At 39.5% G+C, this 27729-nt stretch overlaps 1 protein-coding gene across 1 annotated transcript in view; it reads left to right on the top strand.

The window, feature by feature from the left end:
* LOC120422141 (protein Skeletor, isoforms B/C) overlaps nt 1-26918 on the top strand; it is a 33126-nt gene extending 6208 nt beyond the window's left edge. The window contains exons 2-8 of the mRNA XM_039585512.2: nt 14376-14531; nt 17911-18258; nt 18341-18600; nt 22075-22174; nt 23606-24271; nt 24327-24520; nt 24578-26918. Of these exons, the coding sequence (XP_039441446.1) occupies nt 14376-14531; nt 17911-18258; nt 18341-18600; nt 22075-22174; nt 23606-24271; nt 24327-24520; nt 24578-26740 (3887 nt within the window). The 3' untranslated portion in view covers nt 26741-26918. The remainder of the gene's footprint in view (nt 1-14375; nt 14532-17910; nt 18259-18340; nt 18601-22074; nt 22175-23605; nt 24272-24326; nt 24521-24577) is intronic.
* The last annotated feature ends 811 nt before the right edge of the window (nt 26919-27729 follow it).

Genomic DNA, 27729 nt, shown 5'->3' with positions numbered 1-27729 from the left:
TCCCTCTTGAGATGTTTTTCGTGAATATCTTGAACGTACTATGCATTGTAAATAACATAAAAAAAGTAAGTAAATCTTTCCCAGTTTCTGAAGGGAACACCCTTGAAGAGTATCGGGGCCGGCATTTACAAAGCGGATTCAGTGGCAATTTCATTCTCAACTTAATGTTAACATGTTAAGGTTAATGTCAACATTCCACAGGTCGCCTCCCTAAGGTGTCGTGATAAGGTCCAGTTTGTGACGATACACTACCTTCCCTTTACTAAGCAATCGATTCCAGAAGGGAAAAGATCACCAGTTGTGTTGGTCCGAGCCGGGATTCGAACCCCGATCTACCGCTTACGAGGCGGAAGCGTTACCACTGGGCTACGTGGCTCGGTCACGTCCTATGTAAATAACATAGGAAATCACAAAACGTTCAATACAATGACTAAAACCACAAGAAATGGGGCAAAGTAGGCCCTTGTCGCCATTTTCCGTAAGTTAGAGTGTGCCCAATCGATTCCACGCGATGTTTTGTATTAAATAATTTTAAATAAAATGGAGTAAATGGGGCAAAACGAGCCTTTGCCGTCGTTTGCCGTTCATGAGAACAACACCAATCGTTTCCTCATGATTTCCTTCATAAAATAATATACGTTCAAACTGTAGGAAATAATATCATTTGATATTGATGAAAAACACATAAAATTGGGTAACTGGGGCAAAATGGGCAATTGCTGTCATTTGCCACCAATAAAAGTGTCACAAATCGATTCCTCGTGATTTTCTACATAAAATAACATACTTTTAAACTGTAGGAAATTACAGCAATTCAAGATATTAAAGAAAATACATTAAAAGGGGGTAAATGGGGTAAAATGAACCACTTCCCGTCATTTGCCGCTAATGAGAGTACCACCAATCAATTCCTCGTAATTTTTACATTAAAAATGATACTTTTGATGTGCAGAAACTGACGGCATCAAAAGATCCGTTTTTTCACCCGTTTTTGCCCACTGTGGCATTGCTTGAAAGTAAATATTGAAAATTTGCATTTTTGTTTAAGAAACCGGAATTTATTTACAGTTTTGTTTCACTTCATTTCATTTATTTCAATGTTTAAGCATTACTTCTGCGAAGTTACTATTCTAAGCTGAGATGTGGACTACCTTGCAACTGCTGATTAATTCAAAATTGGGAACAGAGTTTGCAGGTGCTTAACGAATCGAGTGAATCTAATGAAGGAAAAAAGTAAAAAAATAAGCTTCGAATTAGCTAGTTAGAGGAAAAGAGAAATTTACAGTTTAAGAAAATCAGCGATTGACGGTGCAATTTATCCAGATTTCTGCATTTCAAAAAATCTATTTTTTTACTGGAATTTAACTATGAAACTTTTTGGATTTGAACCAAACATGAAGAGAACGTTTATCCATCGATTTTGAAAGAAATCATAATTTCCACTCGATTTTTGGCGACTCCCTCTTTTTTGACAACTTTCTAGAAAACATTTTTGTCTTTTACCTACAACGCTTTCTCTTTTTTTAATTTTTGGCCTAAGTTTTTTTTTTTCATTTCGTAAACAAACTATCAAAAGTTTCTAAAGCTTGTTGCACATCAATTTTACGACAATAAAACAATTTGGGCTCTAAAGACTTCCATCAAGTGTTCAAGCGACGAACCTTAGGAAAATATTGAGTTCAGTGAATTTTCCAAAATTAAATAAATTACAAAGTGTAATTTGGAAATTTTCAAACTCATATCTCATCCAATTGCATTTTAAATAGGAATGAAACGTTGATTCCCTGCTATTAAAGCTTTTTAGTTATTCCACAGCCGATCCCGGCCTCAAACCAACCTGATTAACGTTTTGAACAAAAACATTCGAAAAATCAACATTCGTTTTCAATGCTAATCCAGACCCGCACGCAAACACACACACTCACGTAACTGGAACAATCAACGTGTTATTAAGAAAATAAAAGCGCTTTCAAAGTGAGAGATAGACAAAGAAGTCGAGTGATGTTTTTTGAGCTTTTTTTTTACCTTTCCTCTCGTCGGCCTCGTTCCCGAATCGTACACACACGCAGACACGCGCACGTTAAGCCGATCGTGAAGCTCCCCGACAGTGCGCTTAGAGCCGCGACGGAATAAAAATGCGCGAAAAATATGGGTCAGATTTTCCTTTCTTTTGGCGGCTGCTGCTCGGGCGCGACGCTTAGATATCGACGCTGGATCGTTAAGAAGGAGATGGGGAAAAAAACTCGAATCTCAAAGAAGAAGGTGATAATGGTTCCGCACCAAAGTAAAGGCCAAAAATCGGTGTTTTATTCAAATTTTCTGGGGCTCACACCTGCTGATTATTTTTTTTAATTTCATTTTTTTATATCGAATCTTCCCGAATGTGGCAGGGTTGTATCTAATTTGTACAAATGTCGACTAATTAGGGGGCGAATATTTTTTCATCGAAAGTGCCTAATTTAAAATCTTTACAAGTGTGAATTAAATATATGTGAGAGCTGTCACGTTTGCTAATTGGTAGTGAACAAAATGCAACCCTGATAGCCTCTGGAGCGCGTGGAACATCAACAAAGCGAAAATTAAGATAACGAAAGAAAACTGGAAATGAGAAAAAGATAATGGACCAATACCAGTTTCCGATAAGTTTATTAATAAAAATATGGTTAAAAAAATTGAAGAGTGGAAGGAAAAACTCGACTCAACCTCGATTGCGAGCCGGTCGGTCACGCAGCGGTGAGAAGGCTTTTTATTCATTCATTGAATCATCCAATAGACAATTCAATGCACGTACTGGGAGAAAATTTTAGGCAATTTTGTAGCCACCTTCAGAAATTGCTTTAAGGAATTAGTGTCATCAAGCATAGAAATTTGAGTCCTTCAGTTCATCATTCAACGAGACAACAAGAAAAAGTTCTGAAAGCTATTGTGTTCGTTTCTTTCACACTATCTTGAAAATTGAAATAATAGTTTATGCAAAAGTTTCCCAGCGCTTATCTTAAATATATACAAAGAGGCTCTGCCGAGTACGTCAGTATAGTACGTCAGGTGCAAAACAATTCTTGCAGTCCCTGAAAATACTTATGAAGTTATGAATTTTAGTGAACGTTTATTAAACTTCCATAAAATGCATTAGTTTGGCGTCAGTGCGTTTGGCCAACTCAAAACCCCAGTGAAACCCCGATGGCTTGACACTGATTAAGCGATCGGGATCCATTTTTAATTTGACACCCTATTTAAATGGAGCTCACACACACTACGATATATTTGTTTTAATAGAGCGCTTGAGAAACGTGTAAAAATATGACAGTTCGTTCACTTTTTAGTATGGTTTTGTCAATCCACCGGGGTTTGAGTGTAATGAAGAGTTGAACTTTCTACTTTCTGAGTGCAATAATGAACTTTTTTGCAATTCCGTCGAGAAACTATTTACTTTTCCTGTCATTCTTGAACGACGAAATAGCTTACTTTTCTGTACCAAAAATAACAGAATCGAATAGCAACACTTTTCAAAATAAATGCTGAAAAGTTCTACTTTTCAGCACTCAAATGGGTGCTGAAAAGTTGAACTTTTAGCACTTGTTTCGAAAAGTAACACTTTACAACATTTTTTTGATTTAAACGATTTATTGACAAAATACATGAAAATTTGACATACAATTTCACTCAGCGTGTGTTTTTTGGAATTGCAAAAAATGGTGTATGGAACTCGTTGCAAAACTTGATTTTTTCAGCACTCTTCGTATTTATCCAACTCGGTGAGCCTCGTTGGATAAATGTACGACTCGTGCTGAAAAAATCCTCTTTTGGCAACTTGTTGCATAAACTACTATTTCGTTACTGGATTTTTTTTCATGACGCGACATCATTTCAATTTTCAATCTCATAGCTTTAATATTTCTGACAGTTATTAAATAATACCGTCAGTGGGGGTGGCATTGGGTCTAGGGGATAAGATTGGGTCAAAGTGATTTTTTACGGATTTTACCATTTCTCAGGTTCTTTTCTATGAAACTGGATTCTGTTAAAAGAGTTGTCTTAAGATGACTTTGCTGAAAAAATCTCGTTGCTAGAACAAATCCTGTTATTTTGGCAGCTGTCTAAAATTGAGATACGTTTTTGGCCAAAAATTACTTCTCGAAAAATCATTTGTCTAATATTTGTGTTGGAATTGCTCGAAAACTACCAAAATTTTTGAAAATCTCCACTTCAAACATTGTAGCATGTCAATACGATTCCCTCAAACAAAAAACACTTTTTTATGACTTGTTTTTACCATATCACCCCTCTAAGGGGTGAGATTGGGTCAATTTTATAACTTTTGGCATTTAAGGTAGTGTTAATTAGAATCCACCATATTTTGGAAAAAAATGTTAGTTAACTATCTAAGAACAAATCTACGTTGAACAATTTTCGATGTTATTTAAATTGTTATTGTTATTAAGAAATTACGAGAGGTGTATCGTTTTTTGACCCATAGTCACCCCCACTGACGGTAGTAAAAAATAGAAACGAACACGATATGCTGAAAGTTTTCACTCAAAATTTCATCTAATTTATTCCATCTGGTCCAGAAATAGTGAACTCAGGGTACTTTAACGTGTTTCAATTTTGATAATTGACGAGAAGAAGTTTTGTTTAAAACTCGCTGAAAAAACAAAATTAGGTAGAGGACCCAAAAACTGCTCAACTTTATAGTGAAAATCTAAACAATTTGACGAAAATTCCATGATAATTCCATGATTTGCTAAAATATTTTAGAATGTTGGTAAACTTTTTGATCTTCAGTTTAACAAAAAATGTTACTTGAGCTGTCAAAAATGATAATAAGACTAAATTAAAGTCAATTTAGACCATTCTCATAAAAATACATTTTTGGTCAATTTCCAAATCCATTCAAAACTACCTAAAAATTAACAAACCAGCGATTCTTTAAAAATAGATCCACTATCCATTAAAAGGATTAGACCTAAGATGATCATTTATTTTAATATGACGTTTGGTGCACTTTAAAAAAACTGAAACTGAAAACCTGAAACCAGGAGTGTAGCCATAATTTTGGTTCGGAAGGGCTTGAAGAAGACATTTTTTCTTCTTCCCTCTTTCCCATATGTCTTCTAAAATTTCGGTGGGAGGGGGGGGGGGGCTTCAGCCCGAAGCCCACCCCCCTGGCTACGGGCCTGCCTGAAACCCAAACAATTTCATAGAAGTGGCGTGTATTTTTCTTTCAGTGTATTTTTTCTGAAACCCGTCCAATTTCCAACAACTTTGTCTTAGACCAATTTTGGAAAAAACAATATCTTTAAACATACACCATTTTCAAATGTTGACAACTGATGGCTCCAAACATTTCTTATTAGAGCCTAAGAAAACACACAGAAGGTCGAGTAAAATGTACCTGCAAATTACCTGTTTTAGAGCTAAAATTGCTCTATTCTGCAAAATTTAAAACAGCTTTTTGGAAACTGTGGGATGGCAAGTGTGTAAGTTGGTGATCATTATAGTCTAAAGTGTTAAAGAAGAATTTCTTTATGTGATTCAAATCACAGTTTTAAAATAATCGTTTTCGGTCACTAATTATAAAAAGCTATACACAGCTAAAAAAGTAGTAATCCAGCTGCGTGTAAAAGGCCTGGGTGTAAAATAAACATTGCATTATTTTATGCAATTTTATGTGATTTTACACCCTGAAATATGTAGCCCATCAGTATGGGAAACCTACGTGACTGAAATGTCAAGCTCATATATGCGTTTATCCTTTCAGCTTTTTATCGGTCTGATGGCCGAGTGGGCTAAGGCGCCAGTCCTTACAATGGTGCTGGGTTTGAATCCCGTCGGTTGCATTTTTTTTGTGTTTGCAAAAATTGTACATGCAGTGTGTAATATTAAGTGTTTATTTTGACAAAGGTGACGTGCATGCTTTTGCATGCGATTTTACCATCGGATTTTTTGCTGTGTATGCAAATTGGAGTTTTCAAACCATTCTCAAACATTTTTCGCGAAACAGCAAGCAAAGAAGCCTCACGCCAAACTGGCAAAGTCCAAAAACCAGTCTGACCAGATGCATCGAACCGGCCGCGGTGGGTTCTCCTCTCTTGCAGTTGTACGGTCTGACACCGAGGTGATTTATCAAAAGGTCAAAGGCAGCTAACCAACCAACGCAATGAGGTTCGTTTGACTCCCCGACGATATTTTACTCATTATGGGGTCTCGTCTGGTGAAAGGGAGAGCTCGGCACTTCATGATTGACATTAATTTGTTTATGACATTTTTTTTGTGCTGAGTTGACTCTTGAGTACCGTATAGTGTACATTCACCTGAAACTGAGCGATTCAGTGTGGGTCATCCAGGGAAGGTAATTTGTGTCATCGTGGTGCAAGGGGTCAGTTTTGCAATTTATGTTATGTAATATTGGCAAGCTGTCATTTAATGATGAAAAAATCGGGCGAAAATTCTTCTATTTTCAAAACATTAAACCTCAACAAAGCTCAAGCTAATTGCATAACCCAAGGTTCTCCCCCTCGCGGCTTGTGGGAGGCCATTATTCAGCAGATTTTGCGAAGAATCATGCCGAAAAATCGGTCACCGACAAAGACTACGGCGTGCTTAAGCCTTTTTTTAAAGCAGAAGAAATAAAAAAACTGGATTTTCAACCCGGTTTGCGGCGATCTCATCAACCAGATCCGATCTTTGCAGACAATATGGCGCGGGCGCGCGCGGCATCGTTTATCTTCTTAATTTTATTGTTTATTTATAATTTAATTCGGTGAGACTCGAGACCTTGACATTTGCCGCGAGTTCTAACGCAAAGTTGCTTGGAAGACGACTGCTTGGTGTGGCTTGCGATCGGTCAACAACAATTGTACGGTTTCCTGCTTGATGTTCGCCTCTGTGCATCGCTAGCGTAACAGGTTGGCGTGACGCGCATCGCTAGAATTGCATCGTTGTGCGAAGTGCTTGGAGTTACCTAACGATCATCTTGAGTCGGACGAAGCCTCAGGCGAAGTTCCTGCAGTCATTGAACAGAGGCGTTGAACTCACCGCTGTTTTCCAAACGAGATTGCAGTTTGGTCGTCGTCGTCGTCGTGATTCATTCGAAGCTGCCCAGATGATGGAACAATCAACGCAGAGAGACCACACAATCAATCAATCAAAACGATTAGCGGTTCGATTAGGCAATTTACCTTCTTCTTCGTCTTCATGCCCGAAAGAGCTTCACCCAATCTGTTTTGATGATTTCCTCTCATTCTTCCCCGATTTGCAGCAACAACAACAGCAAAACAAAATAAACAATGGAAAACCGTGGTTATTCTTTGAGGCAATTTTCTCACGTTTCAATCCAAGACAGCGACGACGTTGGTGATCGTTTTTCAAATTGCCCCATCGGATTTCCGAGGCGTCCACGCCGTGGAACCGAGAAACGGAAATGTGCCCACGGGTTTTGGACAGACGGTTAGAAACGTGTGAAATTGGGGGAACTCGGCGCCAATTTGGAGGTGCTTTCACTTTCGGGCAGATTGGACTTTTGAATTTTATGTTATGGCTGGGTTGCAGAACAAAGCATATTCAATAAAAGGCTGAAAGATTTATTTATTTTTGCACTAAATTTGGTATGACATCAATAAATCAACATTTGTTTTATTTTTTTTTGCTATTATTAGTATTATGAATCAGTGAAGTTATCCTTTAAGTATTGTCCGAAACCGAAATACTCTTTAAAGATAATCAAATATGGAGACATTTCATTTGGTAATATTAAAGGCAATTTCTTTTGTTCATGTTTCGATTATACGAAGTCCCACAAAAACCTTGGAATAATCGAAAATTGAAAAGTCGAGTCTGAACTGCATACCAAATTGAAATTTGCACAAAAATATATGAAACTCCACAAATTCAGATGCAAATCAGTAAATAAAAGCCAAATCACGTTGCTGATTCAGAACTATGTTATTTATTCAGCAGGTACTAAAATCAATCAACAACAGTTTTTGAGACGAGGTAAAATTTGTTTAACGATTTTTGAAATGTCTTTTAATATAGTCAGTCATTTCGATTCTTTTTGTATAGATTCATCTGGTTTATCCGGTTCTTTTGCCTGACGAATTGTTTCGTCGAGATGCAGTTTATTCTTACATTTTTCTGAAAAGAAAAATCACGAAGAATTAAATTTTTTTTAATAAAAACAAACACAAAAAACGTAAAAAATTTAAATTATGGGCCACGATTTCAACACTTGAATGAAAAAAGTTTTTTTTTCTAAATGCATTTAACACCTGAGTAGTTCTCTACTAAATCGTTCTTTTTTCTTAAATTTTAATTTTTGTATTTTTTAATCCGACTGAAACTTTTTTGGTACCTTCGGTATGCCCAAAGAAGCCATATTGCATCATTAGTTTGTCTATATAATTTTCCATACAAATTTGGCAGCTGGCCATACAAAAAAGATGCATGATAATTCAAAAATCTGTATCTTTTGAAGGAATTTTTTGATCGATTTGGTGTCTTCGGCAAAGTTGTAGGTATGGATATGGACTGCACTGAAAAAAATGATACACGGTAAAAAATAATTGGTGATTTTTTATTTAACTAAAAATACTATTTTAATTTTTTTTATTTTTTGATATGTTTAAGAGGACATCTAATGCTAACTTTTCAAAAATTTCCAGGTTGTGCAAAAAATCTTTGAGCGAGTTATGAATTTTTGAATCAATACTGATTTTTTCTAAAATCGAAAAATTGGACGCAAAATTTTTTAACTTCATTTTTCGATGTAAAATCAAATTTGTAATCAAAAAGTACTTTAGTCAGGGTGGCCACCAGATTTCGATTTTCAATTTCCCGGTTTTTTCCCGGTTTTTCCCGGAATGTTTTTAAGCCAAACTTTAATGTTTTTTAGGCTAGCATTAGTATCAAAATAATTTTTGAAGGCATAAATTTGGTTCAAAGTTTGAATTCCTTAAGCAAGCTTTCAAATATCTTGAGAACAAAGTAAGTAAGTTGTAAACGCCGTTTTTATCTCTTTCCAATCCAAACCTCTAATTTCACAAATGGTTGGGATTTTACAAACTCAAAATAAAAAAAACGTTTTTATTTTTTAGAATAACATAAATTATTATTAGAATGCAGGAAATGAATTAACAAGAAAAGGTTTGCAAAAATACATTGTTATCAACATTTATGTAAATGCTCGTAAATTTTCTTTAAAAAAAGTTTCGTGAATTCAAGAAAAACGATTCTTCCAAGAATCACCAATTCTTGTGAACTAATTATTAAGTTTTTGCATCATTAGTCCAAACAAAAATTTATACACTTTGGCAGCAGTGCAGGAAAAGTGCCATAGAAAGTAAAAAAAACGGTACCGGTAACGGTAACCGATTTATTATCTTCGGTAAGTTAATACATACATTGATGGGATGAATTTGAAATTTGGAATTTTTCGAAAATACAAAATGGTAAACATCGTAAAAAATTGCCGTTTTGCGATTTTTTCAACAACGCATAAGGCTGATATAAATTTTATTTAAAGTTTCTGTCGCCCCCCTTCAAAGTTGACCCGAAAAATCAGGGGGCAAAAAAATAGTTTTTCAAAAAACATCAAAATGGAAATTTGAGTGCAATCAGCTGAAATCTGTTTAAAGTGCATTTCCTTGCGTTTAGAACCATTTTTAAGCATGTTTGGGTTGATTTAATAATCTCTTGAATTTTTGAAAATGTTCAATCTACCGTAAACTTGGGTCAACACATGGGGCGAATTGGGACAGCAGTTTTAACCATGTTAGAGCACAATATTTAGATTTTTCTGGTTGGTTTTGTATAGAACAGACTCAGACCAACAAAATGTGTACATCCATTTCCAAATTTAAAAGCTTTATGTACTCTAAAAACGGCTGTCCCTATTCAGACTATAGTCCCGATTCGCCCCAGATTACGGTATCTACTAAAAATGTCAATAAATTCGGAAATATTCCTTTTGTAAACCAAATTTTCATAGATTTTTTTATTTGTACAAACATTTCTCATATATGTTTTAATTTTTATTTTTTTGTAAATTTCTGATGATGGACGAATTGTTTTTGAAACAGAGATTTTTGAAACTGCTCAAAATATACATTCAAAAGATTTTCAAGAACTGTTTTGATTTCAGATTTAAACATGCTAAAAAATTTAAGTACTTTTCAGAAGTTGTAGTTATTTTCAATAAAGAATAATTCGATTTTATCTCTAAAAAATAGAATGGTTGACAAAATTCTTAACTGCTTTCATTTTTAAACATTTTTGATCCATTCTTTTGTTGCTGAGATACAGGCCACGAAAAATATTTTAAAAGAGTGTATTTTGTGTGACAATTCGAAAGAAAAATCTTGATCTTTAAATTTTAAATAATCCTGATTTTAATTTTATGCAAAACTAATATTTTACCAAAGAAAGGTCGAATTGACAATATCTAAATTATAGAACATAAGATATTTTTACAAAAATATTGAATGTTTTAAATACCTAAATGGTAGTTGGCACAATTTACAAATGTGAAACAAATATTCGTTGAAATAAAACACAAAAAATCAAAAACGGTGCACTTTACTTAAAATTCTTAAATTTGCTTAACGAATGCAAATTATAGGTTTATCATTTAAATATTTTTAAATTCACTCGTAACTCACTGCACCTTAAATAAGGTTGTTAGTTTGTTGCTTCAAATCAATTTGTTATTTTTTGTCTCTTAAACATTTTGTTTGCGACAAATGTCCGCCGTTATGGAGTTTGACTTCCGGACCACCTGAGACCGCTCTTGGTACTCCCAGGGGTCCATGCACCCCAGGTTGAAAACCACTGCTGTAGAGCAAACAAATGCTATATTTAAAAAAACAAATTCGCCAAGTAAAAATATCATAGGATACTACAGAAAAAAAACATCCATAGCCAAGAAGCATGAGTCTACTACACAAATTCAAACATAGTTTTTGCGAAGTCTTCATTTAGAATAACAGGAATAATATTCTGTTTGAGAAAAGAACATATTGAATACATTAAAGAGGCTTTTGTCAAATTTTATATAGACTAAAAATATTTTCCCGGTTTCTCAGTCGAATTCCCGAGTTTTTCCCGGTTTTCTCCCGGTGGATAAAAATCCCGGTTTTTTCCCGGTTTTCCCGGTTTTTTCCCGAGGTGGCCACCCTGACTTTAGTGTAATTTTGATGAAGTGCACCGTTTTCAAGTTAAATCCATTTTTAGGTGACTTTTTTGAAAATAGTAGCAGTTTTTCATTTTTTTTAAATCAGCGCACATGTTTGCCCACCTTTAAAAAAAAAATGAAAAGCAGAGAAAATTTTCTATATTTTGCATTTTTAAACTTTGTTGATACGACCCTTCGTTGCTGAGATATTGCCATGCAAAGGTTTAAAAACAGGAAAATTTATGTTTTCTAAGTCCCACCCAAACAACACACCATTTTCTAATGTCGATATCTTAGCAACTAATGGTCCGATTTTCAATGTTAAAATATGAAACATTCGTGAAATTTTCCGATCTTTTTGAAAAAAATATAAATTTAAACCAAGACTAACATTTTAAAAGGGCGTTATATTGAATGTTTGGCCCTTTTGAAATGTTAGTCTTCGTTTAAAAAAATTGAAAATATGTTTTTCGAAAGGATCGGACAATTTAACGAATGTTTCATATTTCAACATTGAAAATCGGACCATTAGTTGCTGAGATATCGACAATAGAAAATGGGGGGTTGTTTGGGTTATACTAAGAAAACTTCAATTTTCCTTTTTTTAAACCTTTGCATGGCAATATCTCAGCAACTAAGGGTCGTGTCAACAAAGTTCAAAAAGCAAAATATAGAGAATTTTCTCAGCTTCATAACATTTTTTTTTCAAATATGGACACTAATTTAAAAAAAATAATAACTGAGACTATTTTTCAAAAAACTTACCTAAAATAGATTTAACTTGGAAACGTTTCACTAAAGTACTTTTTGATTGAAAATTCGATTTTACATCGAAAAATTAAGTACTTTACCCGGTACTTTAATTTTTTGGTAAAATCAGTATTGGATCAAACATTCATAACTCAGTCGAAGAATTTTTGCTCAATCTGAAAATTTCTGAAATGTTAGCATTTGATGTCCCCTAAAACATATCAGAAAATGGAAAAAAAATTAAAATGGTATTTTTTTGCAAATCAAATTTTAGTAACAAAAAGTTAAATAAAAAATCACCAATAAAAATTTACCATGGATAATTCATTTTCAGTGTAGTCCTTATCCATACCTACAACTTTGCCGAAGACACCAAATCAATCCAAAAATTCCCGAGTAGCTCGTGTAAAACAGAAGATTGTTCTACTGGTTTTAGGAGAAACTTCTCTAATCATGCGGTTGTTTACATTGGATCTGCGTTTTTTTTTTTGCAGATTTGGAGAGTCGGATGGTTTTACAAGTTAAAAAAATGTTTCTCAATTAGTGAAAGTTTGTTGGAAACGTTTTCAAAACATAATTCTGTTTGTTATGACGAGCTTGTTAAATCTCCATCAATCAACTCTGAGTGAGAATGACAACTGTCCCTTACAGTAGAATTTATGCGAGAGTAGAGAACTAAACTGTAAAATCACGGTAGATTTTCAGCTGTCACATATTTTCACCAGTAAATAGTGAAAACAAAACAGCAGAACTAAGTTGCTGGATTTTAATTTGCTCTGCCGCTGGTTTCAGCGAAAATCCTTCTGCTGGCTTGGCGATGGATGCCCTTTCCGTGTAAAAAAGTAAAAAAAAAAACATTCTACAAAATTTCCATAACAAATATTTTGTTGGGATCGTTCCACATTTAAGGCAAGGTTAGTTAAAATCCGTACGAGAACCTTATATTTTCCGAATATCACTATTTTCGCAAGCTGTTCTGAAATTGAGAAATTATTCAATGGCGGTAATCTAAGCAATATAAATTTCTATACACGGAGAAAAAGAGTTCCCAAAATCGTGAACAAGCGTTCATGAAAAAGGGAACCACGAACAAAGTGATGAAATTTCAAGGTACGTTTTTCAAAATCGTACCATGGGATTTGAACACTTTGTTCGAAGTTCCCATTTTCATGAACGCTTGTTCACGATTTTGGGAACTCTTTTTTCTTCGTGTAAACTTTGTCAGCATATTATATAATGTCGTGCAATTCAACAATTCTAATCTTTCCGCGATCTGATTGATAAAAACTGAATTCAAATCATGTAGAAAAAGCTACTATCAACCACGACGGTCATCGACCTACTCGTCCCTTCCGATCGATAGTAGGAGTTTCGATTAAAGCGATGCTCATGGTTGACTTTCGTTCGCTTGAAAAACAATCTTTGAGAATGCCACTGTGAAAATATATAAAAAAAACCAAAAATTTATTTAAGCCAGCCTATCAGTGAAATTTCCGCACTTAACCCTAATAAGTTAAACAGTTTTAGAACATAAAATATGTCTGATTTACATTTCTCACAGTGCCTCCACCTGAGCCAAGTCGTCACACAGACCGAAAAAAAACCCCCAATCAAACCCCTCTAATTGCCGGCGGGTAATTGGGTCCTAAAATGAAGCTTAGATTGCTGATATTATTGTTTACAGCGATAAAGCTTACTTTTCTGAGTACAATGACCCTTTGTACGACCACAAAGAGTTGAAAATGGATTTTTAAATCAATTTTGAAAAATTAACCGCGCGGTCCTTCTTGACAGAAAAGCTCCTACTTGACAGCTCGTTCCAAGGGGACCATAGTTGATCCATCGAAAAAATGTTGTCTTGTCAAAAAAAATTTTTGCGTTAAAATGAAAAAAAGTGATTACAAATAGTTTTTAATCGTGTTTTTTACCGTTGTACATAAAAATTGACATAGGGCTTTAGTACCCAATTGTCCCTCTCACCGCGGCGGCGGCGGCGACGACTTCACTTTCAATCCGCGTCAACTTGGGAAATTGTCAATTTGACACGGCGCGCTACGCTTTGTTTACATTTCACAGACCTGCTTTTCAGCGGCCATGTGGAAGTCGTTAACCCGATTGTTTTACGGTCGCGGTGTTTACAGCCAATCTGGATCTAGTAGTGATGATCATTCCTTTCTACGAGACCATGTGGCCACCTCGCTGGCTTCCTGCGATCAAGGTCTGTGTGTGTGTGTGGGGCTTCTACGGTGGAACGATGAGAAAGTGAAATTTGAACGCGTAATTTGGGGCTTTTTAAAACTCTCGCGGACAGAGGTCAATCCGGAAATTGGGGTTTAACGTCGACGAAATGATCAAAAAAGAGATAAATTATTATTAATTTCAAACAAATAAAACAAAAAAAATACATTTCACTTCTCATCAAATTGATCTTATTTTCAATTCTCTATTTCCACAGGTAGTATCGTGTCACACGTGGAAGCTCTGCAGGGCTACTACGGCACAAAGATCGCCGACCTGACGCAGCTGCACCACGGAGTGTCCGGCTCGGTTTATGCCGTGGACGCCCGCACACTGTTCCTGAAGAACTTCAACTATGACGGCGAGGGCCCGGGTAAGTCACAATTTAGTATTCATTAAATTTACAATGTAAAATGATCAAAACAAGAATGAAAACAATTTTTATGTGGTATACCAAATTTAGTATTTTTGCAATTTCATTTTCAAAATCATCATTCTTCAAAAGAGAATTTAGCAATTTGTACGAGATTTTTAATTTTGTATGTTTTGATTCAGATGACACATTATCCATGTCAAAAGAAGTAATTTAGCATAATTAGTTTCTGCTTTCTAAAAAAATGATTTATACTGTAAACTCGGGTCAATCGGGACACATGGCGCGAATGGAATACCCGATTCGACTGGTAGTTTGACAGTTCGCTCCATAAGAAATACATTGCTTACTACCAATCGCGTCGGGTACTCCATTGGGACAGCCGTTTTAACCATGTTGGAGCACAATATTTTGATTTTTCTGGTTGGTTTCGTTTAGAACAGACTCAGACCAACAATATATGTACATCCATTTCCAAATTTAAATGCTTTAAGTGCTCTAAAAACTGCTGTCCCTATTCAGACTGTAGTCCCGATTCACCCCAGATTACGGTACTGATCGATTACAATACTTGCTACTTTTGGTGAACAGTTGATTGGTTCAAGTATGAGAGTAGTGCGGTGCCTGTGTGGACGCGCAGTCCTGTTTTTTCGTGTTATTTTCCGTCTCTTTTGTGTCACTGTTCGGGTGGGGGACGCGAAGTCGTGATTATGCAGGTTAATTTTTTTGTGTGCTTTTGTGTCGCTGTTCGTTTGGAGTGAGTGATTGTGGTAATCGAATAATAGCATGACGTACTGAATTATTTGTGTCTTGAGCGTAATTTTCGTTGAGTAATTGGTGTTTTTTTGTGATTGTTTTTGGTGATCTTAATTAATTGTTTTGTGATTTTCAAAGCCCTTCCTATATCATCGTTGATCGGAAGGCACGGCGTCGGGTAAATTCTGTATAGTTTTTTGAAAAAGGTTTTATTTTTTATGGTGAAAAAGCCATTTATATATAATGATCGAAAGACGCACTGACATTTTGGATTAATTAATAGTGGAGTGAAATAATTGTGTATGAGTGAATTGTGTGTTAACCAAAAAGACCTTCCCATAGCATCGTTGCTCGGAAGGCTCGCCGACGGGTCTGTTATGAAAGCATAGCATCGTAGCTCGGGAGGCATCGAAAAGCCAATACCTTATCCTACTAACCCAAAAAAATAATAATCACGTGATGCTTGAAGGAGATGCTGTGGATTCAACGGTCTCAAGCGGTATCAACAAGTATATAGCGAAAAACTGTGTGCTTGATGAGTCTGCAACTTCAACTATCGGACTAACATTCCTCCCTTTCGTTGAACTGCAGGCTTCTTGGGAGGGCGCCGGTATTGACTAATAAAGTAGGGATCTTCAGAGGTTAAACAGTGAACGGATGGTTGGCTCCCACTGATCATTTTTGATTCATTGTTTAACTTCAGCTGATCTGTCAATAACGGAGTAGCAGCTCATTGGCAGTCAACCATGCTCATGCTCATGCTCACAGTTGATTGGTTCAAGTATGACAGTTGAGACCGGTTTCTAAAATATTAGACCGGTTTCCATCATAGACTTTGTTGATCGAACCGCTGATTGCTGAGATACAGCCTCCTATAGTTCAAATTTGAAAAAAAATTGTTTTTTCAGTGTCATATGATTATCTCCCATTTATCAACTCGCGGTATTTGGGAAACTATTGCATCTTTTCAATGTTGAAAAAAGGAAAAATTTGAGAAATTTCACTTTTGGCCCTTCATACGTCAGTAATTTGAAGATACTCCCTTTAAGTCTGAGTGTCAAATCACATTTATGTTCGTTCCGATGAAATAATTTCGGAATTTTTGAATCAAGCTTAACTTTTTACAGGGGCTTAACAAAACAATTCTTGACATTTTCAAAGATTGGGCTGCATTTTTAAACTCCAACAAAAAAAAATAATATAAAATAGATCAAAAAAAAGTTTTTCAACCATGAACTAGCGCAATTTTAACTTAAAAAGGCTGTATCCCAGTAACAGCAGTGAAATCAACAAATTAAAAAAAAAGAAAGGGTTTTTTGAAAATAATGTTTGCAGGGATGCTTTTTCTTCATGAAGTATTTTTGAATTGCAGAAAAAAAAAACATTTCAAAATAATGGTGGGCCAATGCGAGTTTTTAAAGAAGGAAAACTCCTTCTCTGCCCTCTCTTAATGTTAACATTAGGACGTAACAAAAATTACTTTTTGGCGGGCATTCAAGGCATTCTTCCGGCAGGTGTACTGAGCCGAAATCCAAAATATGACCTTGACTGGACGTAACAGTAGCTGGCGTTTTGCATTTCCATTTTAAATGGGATTTAACCCGTAAAAAGACATTTTGCCAAAAATGACAGTTTTTGAGCCACTTTGGCCGCTAAAGCGTTTGTTTTTAACGTCATGAGCGTATATGCCAGATCCTTGTGTATGTTTTGATGTAAAAAAAAACATTGTTACATTGTTTTGCTTGATTATAAAAAAAATCACATAAAATATTGAAAACTGTGTATTATGTCAACAAATGTGACAAAAATTTGTTTTTGCAATTCCGTCGTGAAACTACTCACTTTTCCTGTCATTCTTGAACGACGAAATAGCCTACTTTTCTGTACCAAAAATAACAGAATCGAATAGCAACACTTTTCAAAATAAATGCTGAAAAGTAACACTTTTCTACATTTTTTTGATTTAAACGATTTATTGACAAAATACATGAAAATTTGACATAAAATTTCACTCAGTGTGTGTTTTTTTGGAATTGCAAAAAATGTTGTATGGAACTCGTTGCAAAACTTGATTTTTTCAGCACTCTTCGTATTTATCCAACTCGGTGAACCTCGTTGGATAAATGTACGACTCGTGCTGAAAAAACCCTTTTTTTGCAACTTGTTGCATAAACTACTAATTCGACAATATTTGAGTAGTTTAAATCATATTAATCTCATCTCCAGAACCAGTTTTGCACCATCCTTAAAACATTAAAAAGAAAAATGCGTATTTTGGAAATTCAACTTGTATTATTGTTCCGTATACCTATTTTTTCTAAATAGTCCTTATTATAACCTAAAAATTTGCCAAGACAAATTTTCGAAGATTTATATACCTAGTTTAAATAGCTTTACTGCCCCTGATCGCATAAATGTCCAATGTGTATTAACTATAAGTTGAGAAATGGAAAAAGGTACTTTTTAAAATCTCATATTTCTCAAAACATTTTTTAGGTGATTGGAAAGTTGAAAAAAATCTTTAAAATATTTTTAAAAAGATTTTATTCTTATCTTTGAACCAAAATTGAATTGAACTTGAGATGTTTCTTTTTAATCAAAATGCAATGCAATTTACTTCCAGCGGCCTACTTCTACGTCGGCAACACGCGCGCCCCCAGCAACAAGGGCGCTCACCGGCTGCGGGACGAACGCGGTCGCTCCGGCGTCCTGCGCAAGTACCGCAACGAGGACATCACCCTGTCGCTACCGGAGGGCAAAACCCTGCGCGACGTCCGGTGGTTCTCGGTGTGGTGCGACGACTTCAGCGTCAACTTCGGTGACGTGGTCATCCCCAACAGCCTGGACTTTCCGCGGCCGACCAAGATTGGCCAGCTGGCCGGAATCCACGACGTCGGCTCGGACCAGATCGTGATCGTGGACGCCCAAACGCTGCTCATTCCGAACTTTAACTACGACGGCGAGGCACCAGGTGAGAGGGTTGGGGAGGTGCGGGCTACAGTGGAACCTCGATGGTTTGACAATGGTTATTTTATTTTTCTTATGAAAACTAGACGCCAAGTTCTGGGTTGGTCGCGGCGCCAAGCCCAGTCCCCAGGGCATCCGCATTCCGGACGAGAACGGCAAGGAAACTCCGCTCCGTCGGTACGACAAAAAGACCATCGTGCTGACGCTGCCGGGAGATTTGACGGTGTTCGACATCGGCCACTTTGGCGTGTGGTGCGAGGCCTTCACCGTGGACTTTGGCCACGTGCGCATTCCGGACCAGATCAACGTGCCGCCGTCGCTGAAGATGCTGGGCATTAGCCCGCAGGTAAATACAAGCAAGAACAAGCGCCGGACGCCCACGAGGGCCCCCCAGGGAGGAGACAAGGGCGAGGAGGGGGAGGGACTGCTGGGCTATTTTGGCCAGTTGTTCAACTGACGGGATTTGCCGGTGGAGCGTTGATGAATTTGTGGTAGCGTTATCGCTAACGCTTCCATTTTGACGTTGTTTTCTCAAAATTATTCAACCCCAAATTAACACAGATTGGCAAATTGCCACCACTTTTCCTTTCTGGCTCCACAAAATCGACAAAACCATTCAACACGTGTTTCAAGACGCAAAACTCGCTCGGCAAATGCTCTCAGGTTACAGGAAAACGAAACAGAAATCCGAAATAAACTGTGTTTATTGTGTACCCCCCATTAATCAATTAAATTAGATTACGGTAATAACTAGCTGTAATTACGCCTATTAGCTTGTAGTTTTGCAAAACAAACAGAAGGAAATTTCCGAGGAAAAACAAACGGATGTTGACCGCCACACTTCGAAGAAACCCCCACTCTGTGAATCCAAAACAATTGTACATAGATTGTAAAACCTCTTGCAATTGTGTGTGTGTCGAAAGTGACAGTTTTATTTGGCGTGACTACAAACAACAATCAAGAAAACCAGTAAAAACCCCAGTATAATAAATAGTTCTTGTATGTTTTGGTGTAAGAAAACTGAGAAATCGCGATTGTGTTTTTATTGCCGACTATCCACCCAAAAGCACTTAAACCGCTCTAAACTGTAATTAAATTGCACACACAAACACGTTTATACTGTACACTCTTACCAACAATTAACAACAATTAAAACCTCTGCACAAAAAGAGCTGCGTGCCATCTGGCGGATAATTGCTAAACTGCTGCTGCTGTCATTGTCACCACCCACCTTCATCAACTGTCACCACTTCACCTTACTGCCGGCTGTTGACAAGGGCAATTGGTTTCAGCAAAACTTTAACCATGCGATCGAGCCTAGACTTGGAGACTGTTCAACTTGATCTGATGAGTTGACGTCATTGATTTTTGAGTTTTTTAGTTCGTCAAACGAGGTTTTACTGTAAAACAGATAGCTAATAAAATCGCATAGAGTCATACTTTGAGATGGAACACTGGCAATTTAATTTGAAACCGTGATGCGATAAATGTAACAGTCCTCTTTGCTAAAACCCGATTGCTCTTGTCAACATCGTTCGCAATCGTTAATCTCCATTGCAAATAAACAACTACAACAAAAAAACCCATAAAAACAAAAGCCCCAAAACTGCACATAAACACTAAACACCACAAACTCACCCATAGAGTAGGTAGCTCTGCGTGCTTCTCTTTTGTCGTGGTGGCGCCATCTCGACACCGATTCGCCACGACTCCCCATCGCAGCCCGACAGCACTACACACTGACTGATGAGAACCAATTCCCACACCCTTACCGGCTCCCCCTTGAAAACAATAGCTCTAATTGCTGTCACTCGATACTGCAATTGTAAACAAAACGGTTGTCGCAATCCCGACACCAAAACCAAAACAAAAGGCACCGATTTGGGCTCAACAACCCCCTCTCCACAAGTGTAAACAAGCGGCAATTGCCTATAGAAACGACTCAATGACGACGACGATAAACAGGTGGTAACTGCGATAATTGGGTTGCTAAGTGGCTCCGTCCAGGCTGTCAAAACGAGACGCCCCACAGTTGATGACCCCATCAAACTGAGTAGGCGCGCGCACGTCTATGCAAAAACTTGCACGGCAACACTTGCAATGACAGTTTTGAAAGCTACACTAACTAGCCTGGTCTGGTCCGAAAAGAATGGCGTTTGCGAGGGTGGGTGTTGCAACGCTCCAACTTTGACATTGTGACGTCCGCCAGAGACTCCGGTGCCAGTACTACTGACCCACTGTTGTACAGAGACAAAAGAACGGCTAGCTCGGATCGGATTTGGAAGTAGGCGCTTGTAAGTACCTTATTACGCGGTTCTTCCGGTGGTGGTGGTACTAACTGGGTTGGTCTAGATTTTGGTTCTATGCGGGCGGCTTATGTTGTGTACATTTGTTAATAAGAGCAATGTAATTATTTTACAACCCCCGGACGACACCCGCAGGGTGGTCGAGTTGCAGGTCGTGGGGGTGTAACAATAAACAATTAAAAGGACAGAAAGACAATTTCGTCCAACGAAGTAAAACACATGAGGATTCTTCTACTCACAAAACAAGAATAACATTTATTTACAACAACAATGACAACTCTCATTTCCCTTGACGCGCTGTGTTGACAGTCGCAAGGTGGAAGCTCAAAGCTGCCAAGTGCGAGTCCAGCGGCGTAGACCCAGGAAGGGGCCGCAATTCCAGTCGCCACAACAAATTAATATGTTCATTTGTATGTAAATAAAAATCACACATTGAATGTACTTGGTTGCCACACACCATACAAAATGTTGTCTCAAAAAATCAACGAATCATGTTGACACTTTGCAAACATTTTGTCCGTCCAATCAAGCTCATATTTGGGAATTGGGCACAGCAATGACATGGAAAACGAAAAGTCAAATTTGAACCACCCTAGTGTATAGCCCAACATTTTATACACTCAACCCCCGGGGGTAGGTCACTTTTTTGTTTGACACTTTTTTAGTTTGTACCCCGTTGGTTGGTCAAAGTCAAAATAGAAAGTGACGAACTGTCACTTTTTACATGGCGCTTACGCACACTGTCAAAACAAACGTTCAGTAGTGTGTGTGAACTCCGTGTAAAAGGGGTGTCAAACTAAAAAGTGACCCCGTTCGTTTGACAACAGTTGGTGTCAAACCATCGGGGTTTGAGTGTACATTGAAATCCCGATGGTTTTATACCATTGGTCACTTTTTTAGTTTGACATACTCTTTACACAGATCTCTCACTTACTACCAAATGTTTGGTTTGATAGTAAGTGTGAATCCCGTGTAGAAAGTGACAGTTCATCACTTTTTGTTTTAACTTTGTCAAACCAGCGGGGTTCAACTAAAAAGTGACCAATCGCCGGGGTTAGTAAACTTTCTCGATCACAAGGACCATGCAAGCTGCAATTAATTAGCTTTTAATAAGTCACAAGCACACACATATCGTCACTTTAACACTTTCATGAATGCGACAAACTTGCACTAGCGGGGAAAATTATCTTGCAGTTCGCTAACCCGATGTTTTGTACAGCATATACGACCAATGCGTCACTTACTATACTAACCAGGGAGAGCCGGATTATCTAACATTCAAGTTTTACTCTAAAACCACTTTCTAATCACACTCTCTCGCGCTCGCGATCTCGACTACACAGTCACAAACATTTTTTCGCAAAAAAGCCCTGAAATTAATTACAGAACACATGTCGACATTATCTGTTGCATCCAGAAAACATTTGTTTACTTTTTAAGACCTATCGATCTCGCCATCCCACTAATTCTTCTCGAATTTCTCCTACAACTTCGGCAACGTTAACTCCACCCAGTCCAAGCTGAACTGCGAAGTGCTGCTGGATGACCTGGCGTTCGAGGTTCGATGGGCCGTGGCCGGCGAGAGCATCGTCATCCAGCTGGTGGCCAGATTGGGTGAGTACAAGCCAACGGGTCTTCCTAATTGGTGACCTGGGGTAGAACGGGTCCAGTTTTTCAAGAGGGGCTTTTTTTAAATTCCTGGTCATGCCGGCACGTAATCATGCGCGTAACTTGGTTATTCAACGTGTGGAGTGGAGTGGTGATAATTCTAGGGTTGCGATCACCGGGTAGGGCTGGACAGGAAGCCAAGAGGCCCTCGGATAATTACGGACAAACGATGGGCTTGGCTCGGGTTTTAAGTTCGATTTGAGAAAACTGGGATTGTGGTGTGTCTCAATGACCTACTAAACTTAATTAATTTCGTTTTGAAAAATCTACAAATTAGGTTCAAATTCCGACAGAAAACCAAACAAAAATAATGAGCAGCGATTCCACGTCAAATCAAAAGTGCTTCAATCTGGCTCAAAACTTGAATATTCCCTGCCTATAATAATAAGACTCATTTTGTTTGAGATAAGGGTGATCCTATCAAAAGGTGGCGACCACCCTAATCGCGAAAACAATAAGGTTCTAATTATTTTGGCCAAGGACCACTCGGCCAAATTTTAGCCAAATTGGAGAACTTTTGATCTGGATCCTGCTGGTTTGACGTGGCATCGCTGCGAGGTTTTCTTCAGTAAATTCATTGATCTGATCAAAAATACCCAAAAAGCAAAATATCAAAAATTAGTTTATTTGAACTTTAAAAACATCACCAGAAATGTTTTATGGCCTTAAAACTTGATTTCGGGGCATTTTCGGTTTATGAAATTTGTATCTCTTTGAAAATACACGCAACCCCCGGTGGTTGGTCACTTTTTCGTTTGACACTTTTTTAGTTTGTACCCCGTTGGTTGGTCAAAGCCAAACTAAAAAGTGACGGACTGTCACTTTTTACACGGCGCTCACGCACACTATCAAAACAAACGTTTAGTAGTGTGTGTGAACTCCGTGTAAAAGGGGTGTCAAACTAAAACGTGACCCCGTTCGTTTGACAACAGTTGGTGTCAAACCATCGGGGTTTGAGTGTATCATATTTTTGTTTGTTTATTGTTAAAAAAGGCAAGCATTATTTATTGTTGAAAATTCAAACTAAATGAATATGTAAAAAAATAATTTCAAAACCCAACTGACACGTTATGATCCCCAACAACTCAAGCCTGCCTCGGGTGACCTCATTACTTGCACTTTTACCAGCCGCGGTGCTGCACCCCATAAAGGTCATGCTGCGCCGAAGAAGTGACCACCACCTACCTCCACGTCAGCCATTGCGTTGCGTCAAGAAACAACTCGATGTCAGCCCCATTAAAAGCAAACATGTCGCACGGGGATCGTTTATGGGCCGATCTTTTGTGCAGACCTACCTCGACGACCCCCCCAGCGCACGAGATTATCTAATTGAGTTTTACTCAACGTTCTGCCCCCTTTTTTCGCTTCTTTCTTCAGAGGACGGCGAGTACATGTCGTTTGGCGTTTCTCCGGACAACGCTCGCAGCGTGATGATCGGTGCCGACGCGGCTGTGGTTTGGGTGGACAAGGCCACTGGGAAGGGTTACGCGCAGGATTACTACCTGGACGCCAAGTCACAGTGTTCTGGGTCGCGCGGTAGCTGTCCGGACACGCGGATCAACGAAAACAGCAACTCGATTCGGCTGCTGAACGCCGCCATGGTCAACGGGTACTCGATCGTGACCTACCAGCGACCGCTGCGGGCTTCGGATCATCTGGATCTTCCGATCATTACCAACGGGTCGCAGGCGATCGTGTGGGCTGTTGGTCCGCTGAACCAGCGATATGAAGTTTCTTACCATTCGCAAGTCTTGAAGAACACCAAACTGGTAGACTTTGGCCGTCAGCCGTTCTGGAACTGCCCAACGCCCGAATCGGACCAGCAAAAGCCCCCGCAGGAGAACCCCCAGAAACTGCAGAGTTTGGAGCCGAACCGTCGCGTAGATCAGATGCCACGACCAAAGCCACCGGCGACGGCACGGCCTCCGGCCAAGGCTGGCGCGTGGGAGATTCCACCGATCCAGTGCTACGAACCCGAGGATGGCGTGTTTTACGCCCAGATGGGACCCACCGGAGGCAAGCAGGGCTATCCGGCGATCACCGGTAAGGGTCGACTTCTTGGTCAGGGGTAATTTTGCTCAAGATTTCTTCGTTGCAGGTCACGTGGGTTGGGGAATTTCGTGGTATATCAACGGGCTGCTGATTCCGGAGATCAACGTTGTTCGCGGTAAGACATACACTTTCGTGGTTGAGGGAGGACACGACCCGGAGACGCCAGCCAAGTACCATCCGTTCTACATTACCGACGATTCCGTCGGAGGGTACGAGCACCAGGAGGAGGACGTTAGGAAGGTAAGTGAATGATGTGCGGTTGGTGAAAACATGCAGCTAACCTTCTGTTTCTTTCAGAACATTCGGATCTTTGCCGGTGTTCACCAGGGTCGCAACGGTCAGCTCATCCCGAACGGTGTCGGTCGCCTGTGCAACTGGACGCCCAACCCGGACGGACCACCATCCGATCAGTACCCGTCGTTCGGCGCCTATCAGCGCAGCCTGACGCTCAAGTGTGACTCGGGTGAGCCCGGAATCATCACGTGGACCCCGGACTCGGACACTCCGGACACGGTTTACTACCAGTGCTTCACGCATCGCTACCTGGGCTGGCGAATCAACGTGCACGATTCGTGCGATGTGGCCGCACCCAGCGAGATTGACGAGGTTTACGCGGAGCCCGAGCGGGACGAAGGAATCAACGCGGAACCGTCAATTCGGCACGAGTCGAAGCTGTTGCCGTCGGATTCGTTCCTGCAGCAGCACGAGAACTTTATTCACAGCAATGACAAGGAGAGCTTGAAGAATCACAACATGAACGGAGGAGAACAGGAACAGCAGGACAACAACTTCAAGCTGGATTTGGAGAATGACCCGGAAATGTCCAAGATCATCGAGGAAGGTATTCGTGCGGCGGAAGATTTGGAGGAGAAGTTGAAGAACAATCAGACTTATTCGAACTATACGATGAATGAGCAGCAACCCGTTGCACATCTGGATACGAACCATGCTGGCAAGCCGATCTTGTCCTCTTCCGGACTCCCGGTTTATCTCCGCCCACCAAACGGTGGCCCAATGTTCCGACCGGTGAAGTTGCCCATGCGAAGACCGATTGCCGTTGAACGACGACCCGTTCAGGGTCGCCCACCACGCCCATACTCGATCCCTCAGCCTTCGATGCTGGTGAGTCACTACCAGAAGCCGATGAACCCGTTGATGCGACCATTCATGACCAAGAACAAAATGCCCATGAAGGCAATCGCTCCGATCCTCCTCCTTGGAGAACCAACGGAGATCAAACCCTTCCGCAAGGTCCCACCACCACCGCAATCACCCAACCAACCCATGGAGGTCATGGTCGTCAAGCCGATCAAGTCCGTCGGTCCGTACATGGTCCCCGAGATGTCTCCTCACTTGGTCATGAATATGAAGAAGCCCGAACAAACCCCGATCAACCTGCCGATCCGATACAACAAGCGACCCATCATGAAGGAACCCCACAACATCAAACCAGTCTTCAAACTGCCGTACGACATCCACGAGAACAAAGCTCCCGTTGAAACGCAACAACCCGGCGTCGCACCCGGCTTCGAGCCCAGCTCCGTAGTCGTCGAAAGTGGCTTCAAGCCGATCTACCGCCGCCAGGGAGAAATGAACGCCGAATATGACGATCAAATGCGCTACCACGGTGACCAGATCCAACGACGCCAGGACTACGACATTGACGAAGCGATCGAGAGTGACGCGCTAATGATCGGCAGCGGTGAACCCCAGAAACCACAGGCCTTCGAACCCATGTTCATCCCATCCCCACTGGACAGCATGACCATGGCTCAAAAGTCCGCCGAAGCCCGCGGCGAAACCTACCGACAGCCCGAACACCTCACCGGAGACCTCAAGCAGATGAACGTCGAAGATGGCGAGGACAAAATGGCCATGGCCGACGATCGCGTCGACTCCTTCTACCTCCCACCCCAATCAACCCCCAACGTCATGAAGGTCTACCCGGAAGGTTCGATCGTCTCCTACGACGGCAAAGCCGTCCTCGACGTCTCCCTGCTCAACTCCCCCTCGAACGTCCGACACGAGGCCATCACATCGTCCAAAACGGAACAGTTCATCCGCGAAACGCCCCAGTTCGGTCCCTTCCGCGGTGAAATCCCACCCATCTCCGACTACGTCGCTCCGGACACCCACCCGATCTACGGCGTGCGCGGTTCCAGTCCCGTCCAGTCGCCCGTCTCCGAGTACGCGAACCCGCTGGTCCCTGGCGGAATCAATCCCGTCGACAACAAAGATCTCAGCGTGAAACCCATCTCGACGAAGCTGTCGATCATCAAGCCCGTCGAGGAGGAGCGGGAAGAGCGGCGTCGGAAGCGCGAAGCTCACCACCATCCGGATCACCAGGGGAACAGCCATGACGATGGGTGGCAGGCGCCGGCAGCGGTCGGTGGAACTTCGCGGGCGTCCTTCGCGGTGGCACTGCTGCTCGCAACTCCGCTGATACTCCTCCGACTCTGAACTTGTGTGCTTTGAGATATTGTTTCTTGCAGTTAAGTATTGTTAGTTTGTAAGTTATTTAATACGCGAAATAGTGCTGATCGTCGTCGTTGGTTGAAGATGGACGTGTAACAAATGAACAAAATTTTATAACTGTAAATAATAAAGGCGCCACCCATGTGCGGGCATTTCACTCTAATCTGCTTTTTTTTCGTAATGTGGATGACCTTTCATTGCTTTATCAACGCCATTGTTTTGTGGTGTTTTGTGTTTTTTCCATGAAAATACCTGAGGTATACCTCAAACGTAAATAAATCAAATTAAAAATACAACTTTAAGAACTAAATAAATATTTTGGTATGCTATGCTATGCTATGCCGTTGAGAAGCTGCTTAATTTTCCTGTCATTCTAGAATAAAGAAATGGCCTACTTTTCATCACCAAAAATAACAGTACTGAAAAGTACTTTGTACCATCCACACACTGAAAAATTCAACTTTTTAACACTTTTATTGAAAACTAATACTTCTTGATACTATTTTGCAGTTTGACACTTGTTTTGACTGCAAATAACATTTAAGTGGGAAAACAAACGATTCACTGTATTCTCGTTGCAAAATTTGATTTTTTTTCTAATACTCGTCGCAGAAAATTTAATTTAATGAACAATCTTCCTTTTTCAACATTCAATAAAGCAAAGACACTAGCTTAATATAGTAAAAAAAATAATCTACGTAGATTGAAAAATAAAAAGTAAATCAATTTAATCGTCAAGTCACCCATTTGCGTACTTTTCCATTGTAGAAGATTTCTTTTCATGAATTCAAATTTCTACGCTACGTTTATAGGACATTATTGTCTGTGGTGACATTTGCTTTAGTTAAAATTCTTATATGCAAGTAGGTACCTCTTAAATTATTTATGAGTCTTGTTCCAAAGGGTTATCGTAAATTATGTTTGTATTGATTTCTTGTATTCAAACAAATCTCCGATATAAACAAGTTTTTGTA

Source organism: Culex pipiens, chromosome 1 (genome assembly GCF_016801865.2).
Source record: "Culex pipiens pallens isolate TS chromosome 1, TS_CPP_V2, whole genome shotgun sequence".
NCBI lineage: Eukaryota > Metazoa > Arthropoda > Insecta > Diptera > Culicidae > Culex > Culex pipiens.
Note: the sequence above shows the minus strand (reverse complement) of the source record. Positions and strands in the feature narration are given on the sequence as shown.